We start from the raw sequence: 20,928 nt of genomic DNA, 5'->3' as shown, positions 1-20,928 counted from the left end.
TCGGGGTTAGGTTAGGAACACCGAAGTTAATTCTGTTCGCGAAGGGTTTAATCGTGAAACGTGTTTATGAAACTCTTACGATAAAGTTCGTAATAGAGGGAAGTATATTCGAGGAATCACCGTGACGTTAAGGTAAATACCTAAATTCGACACACACTCGTTACCGTTCCTGTTCCGTGCTTTTAAATAGCAACACACGGACGCGACGATGAGTCAACCCACCGAAATATTTGTACCGTTGTGTGTTGCTGCTGTACGGTCGCCACGGGACGAAAATATTCCACGGATTGCACAGGTGCGACCCGAAGTCATTATCCCAAGTGGGGGGGATCGAACGTGTCGCAGATGAATGACAGGGCCGATGCCTCGCTATTATGTCAGTGAAATCGTTCTGTATTACACCTGCCGCCTTTTGGCATCAGAACGACTTCATAGAATTCTCTATTTTCGACTGATATTTCAATACGATCGGTAGACACTATTTAATTTCACTATCTTTCCCATTTATACGATTTGTTTTCACGTGACAGCTACGCGCTGCGATTGGTAGCCAACGTTACCGCGGGAACTCAACTGGCAGACTCGCGCTCTGATTGGTCGGAGGTTTTTCGTTAATAAAGGGTGTCTCAGCAAGAACTTGGATTTCGAATCGCGCGCCATTTTCGTCTGTCAAATGGTGAGTCATATTTGGCGGCTTTTTAGTTAATACATTGACATTTACGAAAATGACGCGTTACACTTTGGAAGAACATTTGTTAATAGTGAAAACCCATTACAAACATTACAAACGTTGTTGCAAACTAAGTTTCCAGGTCGTGTCACCTCTCGTCTTGGAGACCAAAACTGGCCGCCAAAAAGTTGCGATTTAACCTGTTTCGATTATTTCCTCTGGGGCTTTTAGAAAAGTAAGGATAAGCAAACGACTATTACCAAATTCGTAAAATCCACCGGCCCTTACTCCAAAACGTACTGCGAAATTTCGTCAAAAGAATACATACCTGCCACCAGACCAACGATGGCCATTTAACCGACATTTTATTTCATGTTTAATGTCATTAATAACTTTGAATATATCAATAATAAAATGTAAAAAAAAAAAACAAATTAATGTGTTTCATCATTTATCACCTTCTATCTCGTTAACGAAGCCTCGGATAACATTTTTGCTAAGGAAAAACTTGTTTCAAATCACCTGAGGAATCTCCTATTTCCGGGTCCTCCGACATTTTTGTTACATCCTGTATATCAAAGCGCTGGTCTGATTTTTGTACACACACGTGTTCCCGATGTGAGGTTAGGAGACACGCCCTGGTCCTTTATCGGCTCCCCGCAGCTAACGATTGACTTTATTAACCTTGGAGTAACGTTTCTCGTTCATAAACGAACCTGAAATAACGGCCGCGACTCCGGTTGCATAATGATCGACGTTGCGCGCCCCGTCGCCACGTACGGTCGAGAGTGAAAGCACCGCCTCTCTCGCATTGGGGCCTAACCACGTTAGAATCGCTCGTGTGCGACGCCGTTACCAATGTATATGCATGCATTTCTACCTCCTATTCCATACACACCGTCGTGCTCTCGAGATAACGACTAAACGCAACACGTCCCGGACACTTTTACCCTGGGTTGTTCCGGTGTTTCAGGTGCAGAACCAGCCGATAGATAATAAAGGTGAACGAACTGGGCTGGACGATACGATGTTCGTTAGACGAAATTGTGTCATCGTTTGCCAGTGTCCTGGGTTAGGTTAGAAACGATGGAAACCTTAGACGAGTGTATGGAATATCGGTTATTGAAGAGAATATCCTTTTAGTGTTAATGGAAATATATACGTGAATTTCTAATTTTCCAACATTTTGGTTATGTATACCCTTTCTGAGCTGAAGGTTAAGTCGGAACGAATGGAGTTCTGTATCTATAGGAATTAGAAATAGCAATTTGGTACTGTTAGATACCATTTACAGTGAAATCAAATGAATTTTGGATAGGATAACAATTTACATCCAAACTTATTGAAATACCTTCAATACCAATCTCCAGTGCATTCTAACCTAATCTAGTTCGTATTTCTTCGATCATTCATGATGAAAGTATAAGAAAATTTCTCACTGGTCATCATTATTTCCAATATGTAGCTGAAGCGGAATCATAATCAAGTTTTCCAATATCGGAACTTCAAAATTTGTTCCTCTTTCAATACACGTTCACAAAACCGATACGAAAACCAATGGAACCTCGTCAATTGGTGATGCCCGATACAATTCCGATACATGTAAGTATCGATATATCGGTTCATGAATGTCGACGTTTTGTATCGACATTTTAAGCAACGATACATCGGTGTATCGATACTGTATAATCTTAGAAATGTAGAATGTATAAATCAATACTTAAAATATATATTCTTGATTTCAATCAAACTCAAATTTCTTTTATTTTAAAAAATTATATTTATATTCTTCTCCGGCCCCCAGAAAAACATTCTAGTTACGCCCATGATCGATACTAAAAGAAATCAATTCTTATCGATACATTTGAATGTAACAGGAATCGCTAATCGAAAACCAATGGGCCTTGTGATATCGCGATCGTTCGCCAGAGATCGTCGAAGGGCCGCCGCGGAGGGATCGGTGGCGCATCACGTAATTTCTAAGTCGGGTGATATCGGTCTTGCACCAGTCTGTCTGTCGCAACTGGTTTCGGGACCACTGGTCGTCGTCCAACTTACAATTTAGCTCTACCCGCTGTCAGGAGGCTCGTAACAATGGCACAATCGGTGATAAATTCGCTACGGGTGATCATCGAGGTTTCCGTGCAAGGGCGAAACAGCCTCGTCTTTACGATTTTTCGAAGACCAATGGAGTGTACTCGACATCAAGAAGACAGAAAAGTCTCTCCAATATTAAACTTGAACTACCAAATCAGACCAATAATATTTATGGATGAGCAGAGAGTTTTTGTCTAGATCTAATCAGATCCCTATGCTACTTTCTTTCCCTTCTCAAACAAATCCAGTTACAAACAACTGTTACCTCGAAGTAAACCAGTCATCATAACCCAACAAACAGGATGAAATTCCCCGTAACTCGAATCAGAAAATTGACCCAGGTAGCCCGAGGGTTAAGGTACGTTTCCACGTGACAATAAAACTCATGACTTTCCTTATCATTTGACACTGTATAACAATATACTAAACCAATATCCACATCACAGCAACATCTAGTTTTCACGAAAACAAAGCTCAAAACATTTACTGTCTATACACCCATAAAAGTCACGATTTCCCGTCACGTGAAGACGTACCTTTAATCCAACATTCTCCACAGAAGAGATCACCATACAAGAACCCCAAAAACAGATCAACGATCCCTTTCACGGTAACCCAAGCAATATTTACAGCCAGGATACCCACAGATCGTGAAGAATCTACAATTTTCACGCGGAACTCGGCCACTCTGTACGGTGACCCGTGCGCGGAAGAAGGTTGAGGGGACACTTTCGTGTCAATGCCGTGGCAACGGACTTAACGAACCTGGTGGTTCGTCGACGACGCAGCGCGGGATCGAATCGTAGTGAGTCAGCCAACTAATATTAGAAGGTGAGGAGGCTGCTCCACGGCCCAGTCTCCCCCCCCCCAGGGGCTCCCTCGCTCTCTCTCTCTCTGCCCCAGCGAGGAGAGTCTCTCTTCGGGTTCGTTGTGTTTGGAATGAGTAAACGCCGTGGAATTCAACGCTCCGAGCGGCGAACGGCGAGGCGAGCGAGCGAGCGCGCGCGCACACGGGGCCCGGGACTCTCTCGGGGCCTGAAGCGGACAGGTGTAGCGCCAGCACCTGCTGCCTCTGTTCCGCGGGGACCACTCGAGAAGTATCCAGTCCTCGGAAATCGTCCTTGCTTCGGCGACACGAGAACGATTGGAATGCTCTCTCGTTCCGACGTTCTGAGTGTGATGTCTCGGTTCATCGCGTGAAGTCGATGGTTAACGCTTTAGGATATTTAATTGGGTCCTCCGGGTGGAGGTAGCGGTCTGTATATTTCAGCTTGCACGATTTAAGTGGAGCCTATAGAGGTAGTGTCAGTATTGTATTCGGAATTAAGATACACAGGTTTAACTTCGTATAACACGGTGGTTAAGCGCCGGAGAATTTTCGTGTGATACGAAACTGAGATGTTGATTTGTATATGTATACAGGAAACAGGGTTTGATCGACATATAGCGCCGTTTAGGACATTGTGCAGAGGATTCATACGTCTTGTATAGCTACAACTAAGTTTATTTACTTACATCAGTGATATCTAGACTGCGGATTTTTATGCAAAATCAGATTTTAGAAGGTTGCTCATAAAGACAAAAACAAAAGTAGGAATTTCTTTCTTTCTTTTTAAGTATCTTATTCGGCTCAAACAAAATAGAAAACTCGTTGCATTTGACAAATTCGCAGTCTAGTGATATCTAAGAGTACAGTTGGGTAATAGTCGTTCACGGTTTGAAATATTTTAAGGATTTTCCCAATTCCCATTACAAAATGTGATTTAAAAAACCCATTTATTATTAAATGCCTTTTGGGGTACTGATAATGACGTATTGATCCTAAAAACATGAATGCGACAACTTAAGGCTTAATGGCGTTGTAGGAATACCGATTCATTCGGAGATTTCACTAATTCTCTGACTTAATTAGTTAGATATTTTTGGTAGAGGTAATGTCCGTATCGTATTTGGAATTAAGATGTACAGGGTAACTTCGTATAATACGGTGTTTAGGTTCCTAAACATTTCCATATAATACGAAACTAAGAACTCATATGTGGACACATACAAAACCCAAGGTTGAATTCCAAAAACTGACAAAACCTGAAAGAAGTCTTCCCCAATTGTCTAACCGTGGTAAACGGGAGTTCTGAAGGATCCTATCCTTTCTGCCTCCGCCTGAAAATTTCTTCCGATTCTCCGATTCACTCTCGGTTACGAAAACACCGGTCGCCACGAGTACAAAAAAGGGACACCAGAAACGCCGTGTTTCGTAACAGGGAACGCGTCATCGGCTCTTCCTTCACGGAAGACTTCACACACACCAGAAGTACAACACCCAGGCGCATTTCTCCTGTCGACTATGATCTCACACTGCCCCTAGTAAACGGATCTCTCGGTCATCCATGTCCAATCACGTGTTTCCAATCGCACTAATTTCCTAACCAGATCCCACTCTAGAATTCCAACCCTAACATCGTTGATTCTTCCAACTTCAACTGGATCAAAGAACCTATCCTCTATCCATCGAATCATATCAAATCGGACTAATTTCTCAGCTGGATTCAACTCAAGGCATTTCAACCCTAACATCAATCATCCCCCAAACTTGAAGAGGATCGATGAACCTTATCCTCTATCCATCGAATCATATCAAATCGGACTAATTTCCTAGCTGGATTCAACTCTAGAATTCCAACCCTGTCATTAATGATTCCTCCAACTTGAACAAGATCAAAACACACCCCATCCTTTGATGCTCTGATACCTCGATTCACATCGAACGAAAGAGAGGTGGGTTTGAGCTTACCGTACACTGTTGGCTCAAGAAGAAAGAGTAAACAACAAAAAAACGAAATAGGGGCGAACGGAGCCGCAGTTCGTCAGAGGCACCTACCTTTCCCGATCGGTCGAACCGGTTCGCCTTTACGACGAAACCAACAGCCGCCTCAACCGGTGACGCACCACCGTCGTCGTCGTCGTAGTCGTCGTCGTCGTGGTCTTGCTAGAGGTCTGCGAATTCACGAGCAGCCCGTGTGCACTGGGTATATCCCGATAACAGCCGGCGATAATCCACGTGGGACCGCATGGAGAAACCACCACCACTGTCCTCCAGGTTGAAGCACACACTGTCCCTTCGAGCCACGCGGTCGAAACGCGAGCGGAAGGACCAGTTTAAAAAAAAAAAAGAGAGGACAGAGCAGACAGAAGAAAGAGACTATCTGGAGACTGGAGAACAGATAGAGAAGCAACGGACAGGAGAAAACGACTCTTATCGAATCCTCCGTATTTGTTTCTTTTTCCTTTTTTTTTTTTTCGGACCAGGAAACGGGTCTTCGGTTTTCGTCCACACTCAGGAGAGCGTTGGCACGCGGGTACCGCGTCCCCCGTGCCTTTCTCGTTTTCTTTCCCTCTTTGTATCGCGATACGTGTGGTTCGTCGGCAGTAAACACCCCGGAATTTTTTGTTGCGTTTTACAGGACGACACCGTGGAGCGGCGATCGACCGAGGCCCACTTTGGCTCCGATGGATCCGTTCACGGCGGCCGACGAGCTGAGACTGAGGGCCGCGGAGAGAGGGAGACGCCGCCGTACGCCGCGGCGTGTTGTAGCTCTGCACACGGAAAAAGAGAGGACCGATCGCGATCCCACACGAGGCACACACTGGCGACGCGAGGCCACGGCTCGGAGGAGAATACGTATACTGGTTGTGTGGTGTAAGTAAGCGCGCAAAGGCGACGGTGAGAGAAGCCCATTGGGAGGAGGAGGACCCCGCTGAGGTTGGTACCCGCGCGCGCGCGCGCGCACAAAAATCGTCGCAGGTACGTATTCTGGCGCGTCCCTGTGGGATTGGTCCTCCTTGAGGATCTGGGAGAATTTTGTCACAGGTAAGGTCAATGTCCCTATTTCCAATCAGACATTTTCGTTGCACAGAGTGTACAAGAATAAAATGTTATATAAAATTATTAAAATCAACTATGTTATACGTATCAACTATTCTATGCTTTTGGCATTTAGTTTGTAGAAGTTTACCGATTTATGGTCCAATATTAATAATATCGAAAAGTGTACTCCCTAGAGTGGGGGTCACCGGTGACCCCCACGGCAATCAACGTGTTAATAGAAATAAATTTAACCCTTTGCAATCCGATGTCGCCGCTGCGATGACAATTATTATTGAAATCATTGCGTTTCAGAAACCTGGTTTCGAATGTTAAATGGAACTGTGAAGAAAAGTGTTCCTGTGTGCAAGTGGTTTTTGTGAACCAGAATGAGTCTTTTGAAGCTGTTCCCGTGCGAAGACTCCGTGGAGAACATGTACAGGGTGACCCACAAACTGTATCTTGTGATACCTTGAAGATATCTAATTGGAGAACGTGTTGGTACCACAGATTATGGCATGTCAAAAGCCTCTGGTATAAATTCTATAGGATGTAAAAGTACCAGTGCCACGTCAATCACGAAGAAACGTATTGGAACTTGTAACAATTCTCACATACACATTTGTATACCTCCTCCTTTTCGAAGTCGATGAAAAATACCCCTAAACATGCACACTTCTTGGAATTATCTGCACTGCAATTGTTCGGAGAAAATCTTTTTCTTTTACTGTCAGTCTACGTAATCAAAAATGGTCGAAAATCTTCCCGCCAAAGGTCAACGACTCTAATGATCATCGATTATCCTCGCAACGTTCACAATCGAATGATCGAAGGCTCATCTAATTCCGTCACGTGTCGACGAGACCATTAAAAAAAAAAACAAAAAAAAGCATCGAACGTTACCATAAAAAAACTGTGGGCCACTAAATTCTCACGCGAAAACGCGTGAAACAAGACGGACATTGAACAGTCGTCGGTTTCTGGTACATTTTTATCCGCGCACGTGGGTCTTTTAATAAACCTGTATATATACCAATCCAAGATAAAAAAAAAAAAGAAAAGAAGAAAGAGTTGCGCCAAGCGTGTGCGGGCCGTGAAGTTTCTCCACCCCTTGGCTAATTTTACCGGGGCAACACGGGCGATATTTCATCGAACATCTCGTTTCCGCGTCTTTATTCGTTTTCAGTTATGGGTACACACGCATACACTGACTGAAGCGTTCTTTAAACAAACCAAGTACATAATTAGAAGAGCAATTCTATAACGAGGAATTCTATTACATTTTTTTTCTAACTCTTAAATCGTTATTCCATAATTGTGAGACTGATATGTATATGTTATATTCCGTTAAGTCGAAAATATCGATATTAACCTTTATCGAGATATACAGTAGGTCCTCGATGAGTGTCCGGAACACTCAATAAGAATTTACTGTATCAACTCTCCATTTTTAATAAAATTTTAACACACGCAATGACACTTCATTTTTTTATAAAATACATTTATATAGTGGTACATACATTCCACAATAAAATAAGAAAAACAAAAACGTGAAAATATCTTCATTTTTAAAAGAAATATGTTCATTTTAATAGATACCCACAAACATCGCATATTTTACAAGGTATTTTGGTACGGTATCCGGGAAACTTATAAAGTACCATCAGGGTTAAACTAAACTATTTTTTTATCTTTTTTAAAACTTATTTTTAACCCTTCAACGCCCAAACACCTATATTGGGGAGAAGAAATGATTTCTGGCAATTGGTTAACTCAAAAATCCTCCTAATACACGCACACCTCGTCTGGGTTTTCATCGACAAAACACCCCTGGATATATGGTTTTCGGTTTAAGGGGTGTAATGAAAAAATCGTGCCTTATGCGGTTATAGTCGACGCTCTCGATGTCGTACGGCACTGTAAAATTGTGTGTGTGTGTGCATCAATATCCATACAAAAACAAATGCAGTCACGTATACGTGGAGGCACATACACGTGACCGAGAGCCAGCCAATGAGTCATCGTTCAGCACACACGTTCATGAGAACGCGCTCGAATATACATACACACATAGAGAGTCACGACAACGAACGACAACGGACTATCCCTTGCTTCTTTTCTTTTTTCGGGAGGATCGACCACGAATTTTCCAAACCTTCTAGCATTTGATCAATTCTGTTCAATTCAATATTAATATTTTATTTTAAATAAAAAGACAGGTATCGATCGACGAAAGTATCAAATTTGTTCGTCATAAGGATGTTAACCTGGATTGTTGCACGCTTGTTGGCAATCATCTGGATGTTTCGACAAATTAATCCTCGGTAATTTGGTACTCGTGATCTTTCTTTACGATTGTTGTAAACGGGAATGACTGTATTAATCGTGTTTTATTACCGCGAAGCGTGTGAGATAAAGTGATAAGGGAATATGGCAGCTGGAAGTGTAGGTCGGAGGTTTTGAGATGACTCATCCTCGGTGAAGCAAAAGTTGAACAATAGAATAAGACAAAAAGAAGAATGGCAGACTACCCAATAATAATTATTATTAACAAACGCGGATTAAAACGTATAATATCTTGTAGACATGAGTCATCCAGGAGTATTCTTTCGTGATTTACACCGTCTGTCAGCAATTTTTAGCACCTGTTCATCAAACGGCTGAAGATAAACATGATTCTCACTCTTTGTTTACGAATCTTAAACAGACATCGTACAACGAAAAGTTCGAGAAACTAAAATTCTATGTTATAATTTTCGGTTCCTGAATGATTTATCTATGTCAAAAATCAAACGAAATCTTATGAAACATTCTATTTTATATTCCATCAGATTTCAAACATTCTTACGTGGTATACTAACAATATAGTCACTATTTTTCAAATATGGAATGAAAAATAAAGAACGGTGTATTTTTCAAAGATCAACATCCAATCTTTTATGGGACATATCGTACACTTCGATTTCGGTCCACGAATAATATTTCTTTGCTAAAAACAGAACGAAATCTTACGAAACATCATTACATCTCGAAGATTCTTACGTGGTTCGGTAACCGTATCGCCGATATTCCTAAGAACAACAAAAAATGTAACGAAAAAATAAAGGAAGAAGCGTCTATTTTTACGAAGATCAAACTCCGATCTTTTGTGGGACACATCACAGATTTCTCCGGCGTTTCCTCCATTATTATACGTACCGTGACGCAACGCGAACGGAGAAATTGAACGGCGGGGTGGGTGAGCTAAAATAGGCGTAAATAAGCAAAGAAAGTTACCGACGGAATCACTGGCCGCCTCTCGCTGTGTTCACCTGAAAAAACAGTTTACGTCTGCGCGAAAATTCGCGCGGCCGATTCGTCGAAAACTGTCTTTCCAGTAAAAACCAACGGAAGTACGGCACCGAAAGTACAAAACGAGTACAGATGGAAAAACTAGCTATCCTTCGATCGAGCAAAATTTTTTCGATCGAACAAAATTTTTCCGAGCGAACAACCGATCGAAATCGTACTATTTTCTAATCGGTTTCGAATTTTCCGACAAGAAAAAATTTATTTCCAAAAATGCGAACCGACTTCGAAATACGCTAAAAAGTAGAAAATAATTTCTATATTTATTATTTATACAGAAATGCAGCAACGGTTAAGAAAACTAATTTTCTCTTACTACAGGGCGTCCCATTTAAATCGACCCAGTATCTTCGAAATTATTGACGATATTAAAAAATGTTTCAGACAACAGTTAAATGGTATCAGGAGGCACACTTTCTTATGTAACTCTGTTTCTATGTGGACCATCCTCTACTAGAGTATTTTTTAACGCAGTACTGAATGTCACTCGTTATTCCCTAGATAAAATACTAAGTCACAAATTGCGAAAAATCATTATTTTAGATAACATTTATAATGAAGATTATTTTGAGTTACGTTTATAATAATATCACGTATACGAACATTAGATACTTATAATTTAGTAACAATTTTGTATACCTAATTTAAGAAAAAGTCAAGTGTAACATCTCGGTATAATTACTGCTAAGTACAGTAAATCATCGATGAGTATTCGAAGGCTCCTGGGCACTGAGTTTGAAACGTCATCCCCACCACTGGGCGCTAGACTGGCTCCACGGTGGACCCCTTCCCCAGATAACATTTGACCACTCAGTGCCGAGGAGCCTCCGAACACTGATCGATGATTTGCTGTATTTACTCTAGAAAACATGAAATCCTTTTTTTGTATCACTCTGTACATTGTTCCGCGGTGAGTTCGCTCACCGTTTGCTTTTCATTATCTTCTGTCAAGGAGCTATCGATCAATGAGCTCTTGGTTTTTATCGTGTTTAATCGATGCACTCATAGATTCTGGATTAATCCTCGGCCCCGGTCAGATAAGATTGCCGCGTATCGGTGTATGTGTGTTTATACGGTAAATTCCTCGGTCGTGAACGCAGTCGAGGAACGAAAAAAAAGAAAGAAATAATACCTGGAAAGGAAGTGAAAAAAAAAAAAAAAGAAAACGAAAACAGATCGAAGAAGATCCGTATGGTACGAGTGTATATCGAAATCGTGAATCGCTCTGTTATGTATATCGTCGATCTAGATTCCAGGCTTGCCTAATGTTACCGTCTATTTCGGTCCCGCTCATTAAATAAATATGAATCTACACACGGTGACACCGTGGAAACACGATTTATCGATCTCACGGTGGTGCTCGGACACGGGAACGCAAAGGCGCATTACCGATTCTGAATATCAAAGCCGCGCTGTAGACTGTTCTGTTTTCCTATGGAGAAAAAGAGAAGAAAAAAAAAAAATAGAAAAGAAACGACACGAGGACGTGACGAAAAATACTTGACTTCGATCGAATGTGATGGTGATCGACAATTTTGTGATCGGTGGTCAGAATTTATCAAGGTGTCAGAAGTTATCAGGGGTCAAATATTATTTAATTTCAAATTAATCAGGAGTTAGGTAAGCTGTAAATATTCTGGTATGTCTGTGATGATTGGATACAGGGGAAAATAGGACAGTGATTTTACTGATTATTCTATTGACAGTGGTAGTTTCATTTAATTTCAAGATAGGGGAGAATGGAGAAGAGTACAGTTGTGACGTAAGTTAGAAGAAACGATGATGATAATTGGCTGAACAAGTATTAGCAATATCATTGCTAAAAAACGATCGATATCTGAATAAATTGGTAGTAACGTTATGAATTCAAATACAGTTGGAAATTATCTTTTCTTTCGTATTTATAATTGTCTAGTCTTTCCCTCGTTTATTTTTTTATGTTATACAATTAACAATTATTTTACTATTCGAGAAATTCCTCAATTATTCTAGAAAGTGAATGATGACGAAAGATGTAGCTACGAGTTGAATCCGAACGATTGAAATTCTAGCAAACTCATTGCATGATTTCATGAGTCATTGTGCAATTCATTGATCAACGCAATAAACAAATAATAGAAACTACAACACAAGTCAGTAAGAGGAAGTTCGATTTCCGTAAACAGCGGCTAGATGAACCGAAAGTAAACACGCGTGATGCAATTCCACGTATTTGCTATCGATCAATTTCCTATAGCGTCGCGATGGATTCTCGGTAACGAACGTCTCTTCTGGACAACAATTGTATAAACCGTGTCCAATTCACGTGGCTAATTTCCACTGTTTGCTCGACGCTCCGAAACCAGGAAATACAATTTAACCGGTGCGTCAGTGATGTCATTAACGGACAAACGAAAGTCACGTCGGTCAAATTGGCTACTTTATTTACACTAAGGAACCACTGGTGTTCTCCATCTTGCAACTTTACAATCCGTTTGTTTTTTAATAAACAAATTCCCGGTCCTAAATTATATCCGACAAATATTGATGTATAGAATGCAATACGGTATCATTTTATGAATTTTACTACCGGGAAAAAAACTGCTGACGCGGCGGTGAAGGTATTAAATTTGTATATAAACAAATTCCGTTTCGGTTTTTACATTAAATCTGACATACATCGAGGTATAGAATTCAAGGTGGCAGAAGTTTATGGACGTTTCCAAGAAAAACGGTTAAAATTTCGTCCAAGCCGCGTCAGTGACGGTATTCCTTCATGTGGAATGATTGAAGTTTTTGTCGAACTGCGTCAGTGACGGTACGAATTTTTGTTCACCAGAAGATTCTACTTTTTTTCTTATATTAAATTCGACAAACACTCATCGAATTCAACACGGTAGCATACTTTTTCCACAAGAAACTGTTCTGTTCAAGAACCGCGTCAGGCAACAATATATACCGAACTTCCCCACCACGAAACAAAATATCCCATTTCCATTTTTAACAGTTAATTCAACAAACATTCGCGTATTCGAATTTAACGCTGTATCGGTTTCGCTTATCTCATTTTTATGCGGAACGGTTACAAAATTCCAATATAAGCCGCCGGTCGCTGACGGTACGAAACACACGCGCGCAGCGATTTCTTGGCTCGGAGATAAGTGAAAAATTAACCGATTAACGCGTCGATAATTGAAACGAAAAAATTCTGTCGCCCCGTCGAATTTCGCCCGAAGAAGATTTCCGCGTTTCTTTGTGTCTGTATGCTGCGCGCGCGCGCGCGCTCGAGCACGGCCAAAGATAGAGTCTGACATCATACACAGAAGCATCATACTCGGGTCGAACGAGGCGATAAACATGCTTCTGTGTGCACGCCGGAAGGTTTACTGTTGCCTGGTTAGAACTGTCTCAATTGACATTTTCCAATGCACCCGGCCAGTCAGCCGTTGCCAGAATTCCCTACCACGTAGGGACAAAATGACGTCATACAGAGCTGTATATACGCTACATAATACGACTTTTCGGCACATCATGCTAATACTAAAGGTACGTTTCCACGTGGACAGTAAAGGTAGAAACACATTAGCATCGTGTCACGTGAAATCACATGCCATCACGTTGCATATATATTTACATAATACGTAATTGTGAACAGCGTGACGTGATTATAATGTGTTTCCAATAAATTTCAAGCAATGGAAATATAACCACTCACACTCTACGAATGCCACGTGAAATACAGGTAAGAACGTGTGATTTCACGTGACCGTGATCTTAATGCGTTTCTACCTTAAAAGTCGTAATATTTAATGTCATGACTGTAAAAGTCACGATTCACAGTCACGTGTAAACGTACCTTAAAAGTCACGATTTAAGTGCTTAACACATAATATACCCCTTTTACTACTCGCTACCACGTCGTTTCATCCCTACGCAGCCATTTTTTGTCTACTTCTGGTAACGCTGCAATCGGCATCACTTGCGCCCAATCACCGATCATAAAAATCTGCAGTAATGGCGGATACAGGGGCGTCGTCGAACGCTGTCGATTAATTTTCTGTTCAAACATACATATTTCGATGTGTACATAGTCGTTACCACACACAACGAAATCGGGAACATAAAGATAAGAACGAGGTATCTGAAACTGATTGGAGCTTGAAAATTGATTAATTGTTTCGAGAGGATTCTGGGATTGTTAAGTTGGCAACATCAAAGATCGAAGCAAATTGTAGATTTTGGATGACTGGACGATATTCTAGGATCGTTGAGTTAGATAGGTAACGTCGACGATTGGCGGACAGTATTGGATTCTGGTTGATTAGAATGTAAATATCGTAAGGAATCGAGTATTCGAAGGAGAATGTAAGAATTGCTTTTAGTAAACGATTAAAAATAGACAACAGGTACTGGGCATAGTTTTTTGTTCATCAGAATCGTCAGTGTCGGATTTAGACAGATTTTAATGTTAACTGTTCCTCAACCTGCCTGTTTACTCTTCAAGATTTGATCTTGCTGATATTCCGGTTCCAGAACACGTCACCTTGCCAACAATTATCGCGATGACAACGATGTTATTGCTCTCTAGATCCCCTTCTAATTTCAAAGTCATCGCGCGCGTACAGCATTTTTAGGTGGTGTATTACAATCGTCACTGACTTCACGTATGAGATTATTTTCCTTTGTTTACTAACTGTATCAATTTCTACTACTATAGTATCCTTCTCCGACTAAATTAATTTTTTGTACGGATTATATAAGGTGATACAAAAACAGGGTTCGTAACATCTGGAATAGATAGTATGTACTCGCGAAACGTTAAAAAAAAGTCTCGATAGACATAGGTCGAAAAATTAATATTTTCAAAGTTATAAACACTTTTTTGTTTCCTTTAAACCGTGTGGAAACAATGAAGAAAATTATTTTAACAAACTAATAAAAACTGTATGAAATCTTCTCTAACCAGGTGTTACGAGACGAAGGCTAAAGAGGATTCCGACTTTTATTATAGCCCAGGATCGGTTGTTCGAATTGTTGTTAGTCGTGGAACAGGAAACTAAATACTTGTGCAGTTTAAGTGACTGCGCGAAGGGGACTCGTATCCGATCTTGTTCAAATTCTCTTGCAGCCTTATATATATCCAAAAACTAGAATGGAAAAGTGGTGGGGCTGATGCTCCAGTTCCATATAAGGTCATGAAAAACTCTGCAGGAGAGAGGTCCTTCTAGGAAGTCAACTCTACCCTGCAGAAGAGTTTTCTTCTAGGAAATCATGATTCCCCAATGTTGCCGTGGCTAACAATAAATACTCTAAATAAAGTATGATTCCAGCTTCGAAAAGGATTATGCAAAGTTCCGGAAGGAAGTTGGATGTAACACAGGAAAAGAAAAAAACGATAAGGTAATCTGTTGTTTTCATACAGTACAATACGCTCCCGAAACAAGGAAGTGACTAGCCTTAACCGAAACAAAAAATTGTTTATAACTTCGAAAATATTAATTCCATTAAAATATGTTCTCAGGACTTCATTTTTATTATTCAACGAGTACTATCTACCCCGAAAGTTACAAACCCTTTATTTTTGTATCACCCTATATAAACGTGGAAATCAACGTCAGCCCAGAGAATGATCGACGGATAATTCTTAACCGTAAATCATCGACTATCGATGAAATCCTGCACAGAACGTCAGAAATGATGTTTTTATAACCTTCCGTTTGCTCTAGATTCCACTAACGTCACGAGACATTATTTGCAAAGATTCAATCTCGATTTTCTCGATTTTGCCGACAGCCTCGATTCTGTTATTTGTCGCCGTGCACACAGCAAACGTTCGCGCGCGCGCAAATGCTTCAAGGCTTGTAAGTAGCTCCGTAACACTTGCTGCTATATGTATATTGATAACGCACGGTACACAGGCCGCGTTCCGCGTGTAAACACACGTCTTCGGTGCTATCGCAACCTGACGTCATCGAGGGTACAGATAAACGGGGTATCCGTCGCGGCACAGAGAAGCGAAATCACGGCGCGATGAATCGACCGTTGGCTGCTTCGTCTGCGAAACGTGCCATCGGAGGGACATTGAAAGTCAAATGTCTGACCCTGGGGTCTTGGAGCTGGTTCGGTAAAGAACAATTTCAGGTTAGGTCGTTTATTCTCGAGCCGTTGCGAAGGTGAGTGTCTTTTATGATGTACATACTTCATTAAAATATTGCATGTTAACTCTAGAAAGACGGACATGTGGAAGGCGGAGCTGGGTCATTTCTGACCCATACCGAAAATTCGAATTATTTCACAAACGATTGAACACGTTTTAGTCAGTATTGTAGCGTAGGCTTAAAGTCCGGGTCCCGAGTGACCCACGTTCGGTATCGGAGGATTAAAGACAAAAGTAAAATGTCTATAGAATAAATATTTTTGTTAATCAACCGAAGGAAACGGAAAAAATGCTATAGGTTTGATAAAATATCATTACTCCCATTCGATGTTAATACCTAGTTTCGTTTTTATAAAAAAGAATACAATTTTTATCAAACATTTGTACGCCTATAGAAGGTCATAGCGGTTGTAATATACGATCCTCTAATTATTCCGAGCAGTGTGCACGGTCACACTGCGGTACTAATACATATCCTAAGAAAAAACCAAAGTATTCTGAAGTGCAAAAATTTCAATCGATTCCTACCCCCGTATAAAATCTACGAACCCCCTAAAGAGAAGAAACCACGTCTATTATCAGCAAGCTCGGAATCCCATGCAATCGGCGATTCCGAGTCGATTGCAAGAGATTGCAGCAACTGGAATCACGCGATTCTTCATCGGCAGCAGATTCGAAGTGGATTGCTTCATCGCGGACACGTCAACCGGCGCCACGGACCAGAGAGCTCTGGAAAACGTTTTCGAACGATCCGCGAAGTCTCGACGTCGCGATCTGATTTTTTGTTTTATTTCCCCTCCCCCCTGCCACACCGCCACTACAGGCCCCGAGGCGTTTTTATGCCGTGCCAGAAAGCGACAGTGATCGGTATATACGAAAGGCGGCGCCGGAATGTACGCTAGAAAGTGGTTCTCGGGTCTGGGCGATGTCGATTCCGGCGTGTCGTGTGCCGGTCGGCTCGGCTACGCTTGCCCAACGCGCTCGGACCGCGGTTATTTATATTTATGCCGTCTCGACCGGGCCTCGCACGACGTTGTATTTCCGCGGTAATTACGTATTCGAGCCGCGTCCGAGTTCTAGCTACGATCCCCGCGATCAGCGTCCGATATCTGTTCACGCTTCTCGAAATTCGTCGATACTCGATCTAACTGGGCGAAACTGGTTCCCCCTGTGAAGGTAAGTTTTCACGTGGACAGTAAAACTCGTGGTTTTTGTTGTCGTGACACTGTACGACAATGGAAATGAACGTCACGAGAACTCGACATCTAGTTTTCATGACGAGAAAAGTTACAACATTTAGTCTCGTGACTGTAAAAGTTATGATTTACTGTCACGTGAAAACGTACCTTACGGATTTTCGGCAATACTAAATAGTTCATTCGAGAAATGACGAAATGTGTTTGACAGTACCGGTATCCAGATAGCACATGACGCCTTGAAGACGGTTTAAAGACGCCTTAAACCTAAAACAGCCGTAAAATAGGCGTCTTCAAGACGTCATGTGCAATCTGGGTATAACCTAAAAATCTTGTAGTCAATACTTCGTCTGACTAGGTTAAATAAGTGTTATCGAAACATTCTTACCGTTGAAATCTAGAGCTAGTTGTATCTAAAGGAAACTAATGACAATCTAATAACAATAGATAAACAGACGAAAAGACAAGAATGGAAATCTATCTGACGTTGAAGAAACATTTGCAACTCTTACCCGTGATTCCAGTCAGTACTAATCCTGAGTAGTCGATACTGTAAACATATTCACTTAAACACTCTTTTCGTTAATATCTAGTTTTAACTAACAGTATATAGTTAAGTATAGGATAAACTGGTCAAAGCAATTTTCTACGAACGAGATTCGAACAAATCGATATCATTCGATGGCTCGAAAGGTTACCGACACGGTCCGCTCGCCACGAATTCGTTATCGCGACGCTCTCGACCGATACGATACGTCGTCGGTGGTCTCGCGTCAAGGAAATCAGCCAGCGACGTAACGTGACGACAGACACGCGTGGTTGCAAAATATTTACAATGAGAAACGGTGTCGTTCCGCGCGGGTGTGAATAATATAAATATTTACCCGCAAAACAAGCAATCGCCAAATCGATGATTCGTCAGTGGGGTTCCTCGAATATATGTGACGGATATAAACTGATATTATCCGGCGACTTCGCCACCCGGTGTAATCTATGACTAGCAACCTGACCGGTCATCGTTGGATTCTCATGAATCGTGGAGTGCAATTTCGTGTGACGTCACGTCTGCGATCGAACGCCAAAGGCCTTGCTTTAACGGAGAGAGGGGGGGGGGTCGCGTGACGATTCTCCGCATCGTCGATTCCATGTAACCGATTTTAAAAATAAACCACGATGTATTACATTCCACGACCGAAAATACACGAGAAACGTAGAACGAAGCGTAATTCCCTAGGAAATTCGCCTTAATACATCAGAGCAGCGTGATCGACTGTATGCAAAGGTTCCATAACCTCGCTAACGAGGCTTCGAACGTGAAAATGTTATCTCACGTCCTCTGTCTATTTTTCCACGCAGAATCAGTTTGTCCTTTGTAAAACTCTTCTTTCTAGATAACAATCGTTATCCGCACGAATAAGGGCATTCCGCATGCAAACACATATACACACACAGCGCAGTTAATCGTTGAGCAAACGTCGGGAACGAGATGCGTCTCACGCGAGGATTCCAGATACGGGGAGGCAGAGATAACGTAGAGAGAATAAGACTCACCGATCGTGGTGAATTTGAATCTCTTGATCCTCGGCAGAGTGGCAGTGGCGCAGATGCGCGTCAAGGCTGGCATGGTGCTGCTGTTGTTGCTGTCTCGGTCTATCAACGTGCTCGGTCGTGTCGTGTCCGACGATGCTTCCAGTTCTGGGACGGCGGCTCGTTTGACGGCTCTCTCCTCGGTGCCAATCACCTCTACGGCTAACGAACGCATCCTCCGTTGACGCGTGTAATCTCGTGACGCGACGCGATGGTATGTATCTATGGTGTGTCATTAAGCCGTGACGTGAGGTGTCGCGTGTCATTAGCCAGCACAGCGAATTGCAAAATTTTCCCGCGACACGATACGCAGGTAGATTGACCAACGGGCAACCGTTCGCAGCCTGACCCATATCTGACCCACGGTCTCCATTGTTCCCGAGAGACTGTGTATACACTCTTGGAAGGAAAGGTTGACACCTTGAGGCGAAGTCTGTTTGTAAACTGCCATCGATCTGTTTTTAGGGTTCGTTGGACAATACTCGAGGGTCATGGTACAGTGAGGTTAGTAGACTCGACCGCGGGCTATAAACGGAAGTTTGGGTCTAGCGGTCAACAGATGGCACCCATGGGCGGAAGGAGAGCGATACCTGGATACTGGCCATTGTTGGAAAGAATTCCCTTTCGAAATTGCTTCTTTTTTTGCAACAGTTCTGAATGTTTTGGAAGTGACGAGCCAGGACAGAGATCTTGCTAAGTCGTTACCGCAGAGTTTACCTGACCTACCCCCTAATCGGTGGAAAGTAATATATGTATGTGTAATCGTGGTAGTGGGTAGCGTCCTTTTATCCAAGTGATTAGATCCTTGATAAGCTGGTCCTATCGATATCAGAGGACGCATGGCTGTATACAATGTACCGTTTCAGCCTCTTAACAAGAGTAACTATAATTCTATTGCTGGTAGGTATACTACAGGTTCTGAATGGTAATTTTAACATTAAATCGAACCTGAATGTATACTTCCTCTAGTCCCTATCACGGATGTTCTACCACTGACAAGGCAAAGTAATCGTCTATTTACATCGCTGCACTTTTACATTCCGCTTCTCTGCTCTCCGTCTCCGCCAATCACGGCGGTTTAATTTCGGACCTGCCAAGTGTCGCCAACTTTTGTCGCATCACGAAGAAAGAACGTGATATGGCCTAACGTACTTCCGTCGCGGACTCAGCAACTCTGTGCGCGTGTTCTCGATGATCGAGCAGAATTTCGTTGAATGGAAACGAAAGCGAGAGCTTTCCCCGCGGCCGGTAGGTACATATTTTCGGCCCGGGAGCGACCTCGAGACTGGATCGGGGGCGGTGGAAAAGAAAAAAAAAATTGGAACAGCGTCGAGGTTGCATCGTCTCTGCTGCGTAAAGCGGACGCTCGAATTAAAACAGCGAGACGGGCGGAAGGTATTCCTAACTTGGTTGCACGAGGTGAATTTCTACTGGTGTGTAATCGAAGAACAATGGGTTAATCACGTGGAGCGTCGTTTCGATCGATTATTCATCGCTCTACTATTCAACATCGATCAGCGATTCTTACGAGTCGTTCCACGCTTGCGCGCGGGCACACACACAGATATACACGATTCTTTGTAATACTGCTCCGTTTCCTAGATTTCGACATCATGCTTGGTGTCTTTGATGACTTCAGAATTATTAGTATACCGTGTCATCTAAATAGTGGATTTCATAGTGTAGAATACACTACAACGAACATATTTACAGGGACTAGTATTTACAGTACACATTTCCAGCAATAGATGATTCTGACGTCTGTAAGGTATCTTATGAAGAAAATGGGATTTTGACGAAATATCGCAAACACATTGGGACCCAATTGAAAATAAATAACAGTGATCGGAAGTGACTTGTTGCCCAGTAAACGTAATTACAATTTTCAGGCAGACAAAGGAGAAACCTAATTGGATAAAAATACATTCTGAGTTATCAGGTTCACTGCCAGTTTTGTACAACTCTGATTCACGAACCTAATCACCTTCCTCTGCCAAACTCAAAGACTAACGAAACAACACCAAGGATACAC

The 20,928-nt window shown here is 42.0% G+C and overlaps 1 protein-coding gene across 2 annotated transcripts in view; it reads right to left on the bottom strand.

Annotated features, from left to right (window-relative positions):
- LOC107194973 (dual specificity protein phosphatase 10-like) overlaps positions 1-20,928 on the bottom strand; it is an 88,623-nt gene that overhangs the window by 67,460 nt on the left and 235 nt on the right. The window contains exon 2 of one of the 2 annotated variants that reach the window (XM_015584695.1): positions 18,861-19,058. In XM_015584695.1, the coding sequence (XP_015440181.1) occupies positions 18,861-19,058 (198 nt within the window). Of the gene's footprint in view, positions 1-18,193; positions 18,206-18,860; positions 19,059-20,928 lie in introns of those variants that run through there. The other variant, XM_015584696.1, reaches the window with a different exon arrangement.

This window comes from Dufourea novaeangliae, unplaced genomic scaffold, assembly GCF_001272555.1.
Source record: "Dufourea novaeangliae isolate 0120121106 unplaced genomic scaffold, ASM127255v1 scaffold8, whole genome shotgun sequence".
Lineage (NCBI taxonomy): Eukaryota > Metazoa > Arthropoda > Insecta > Hymenoptera > Halictidae > Dufourea > Dufourea novaeangliae.
This window is presented reverse-complemented; position numbering and strand designations above follow the sequence as displayed.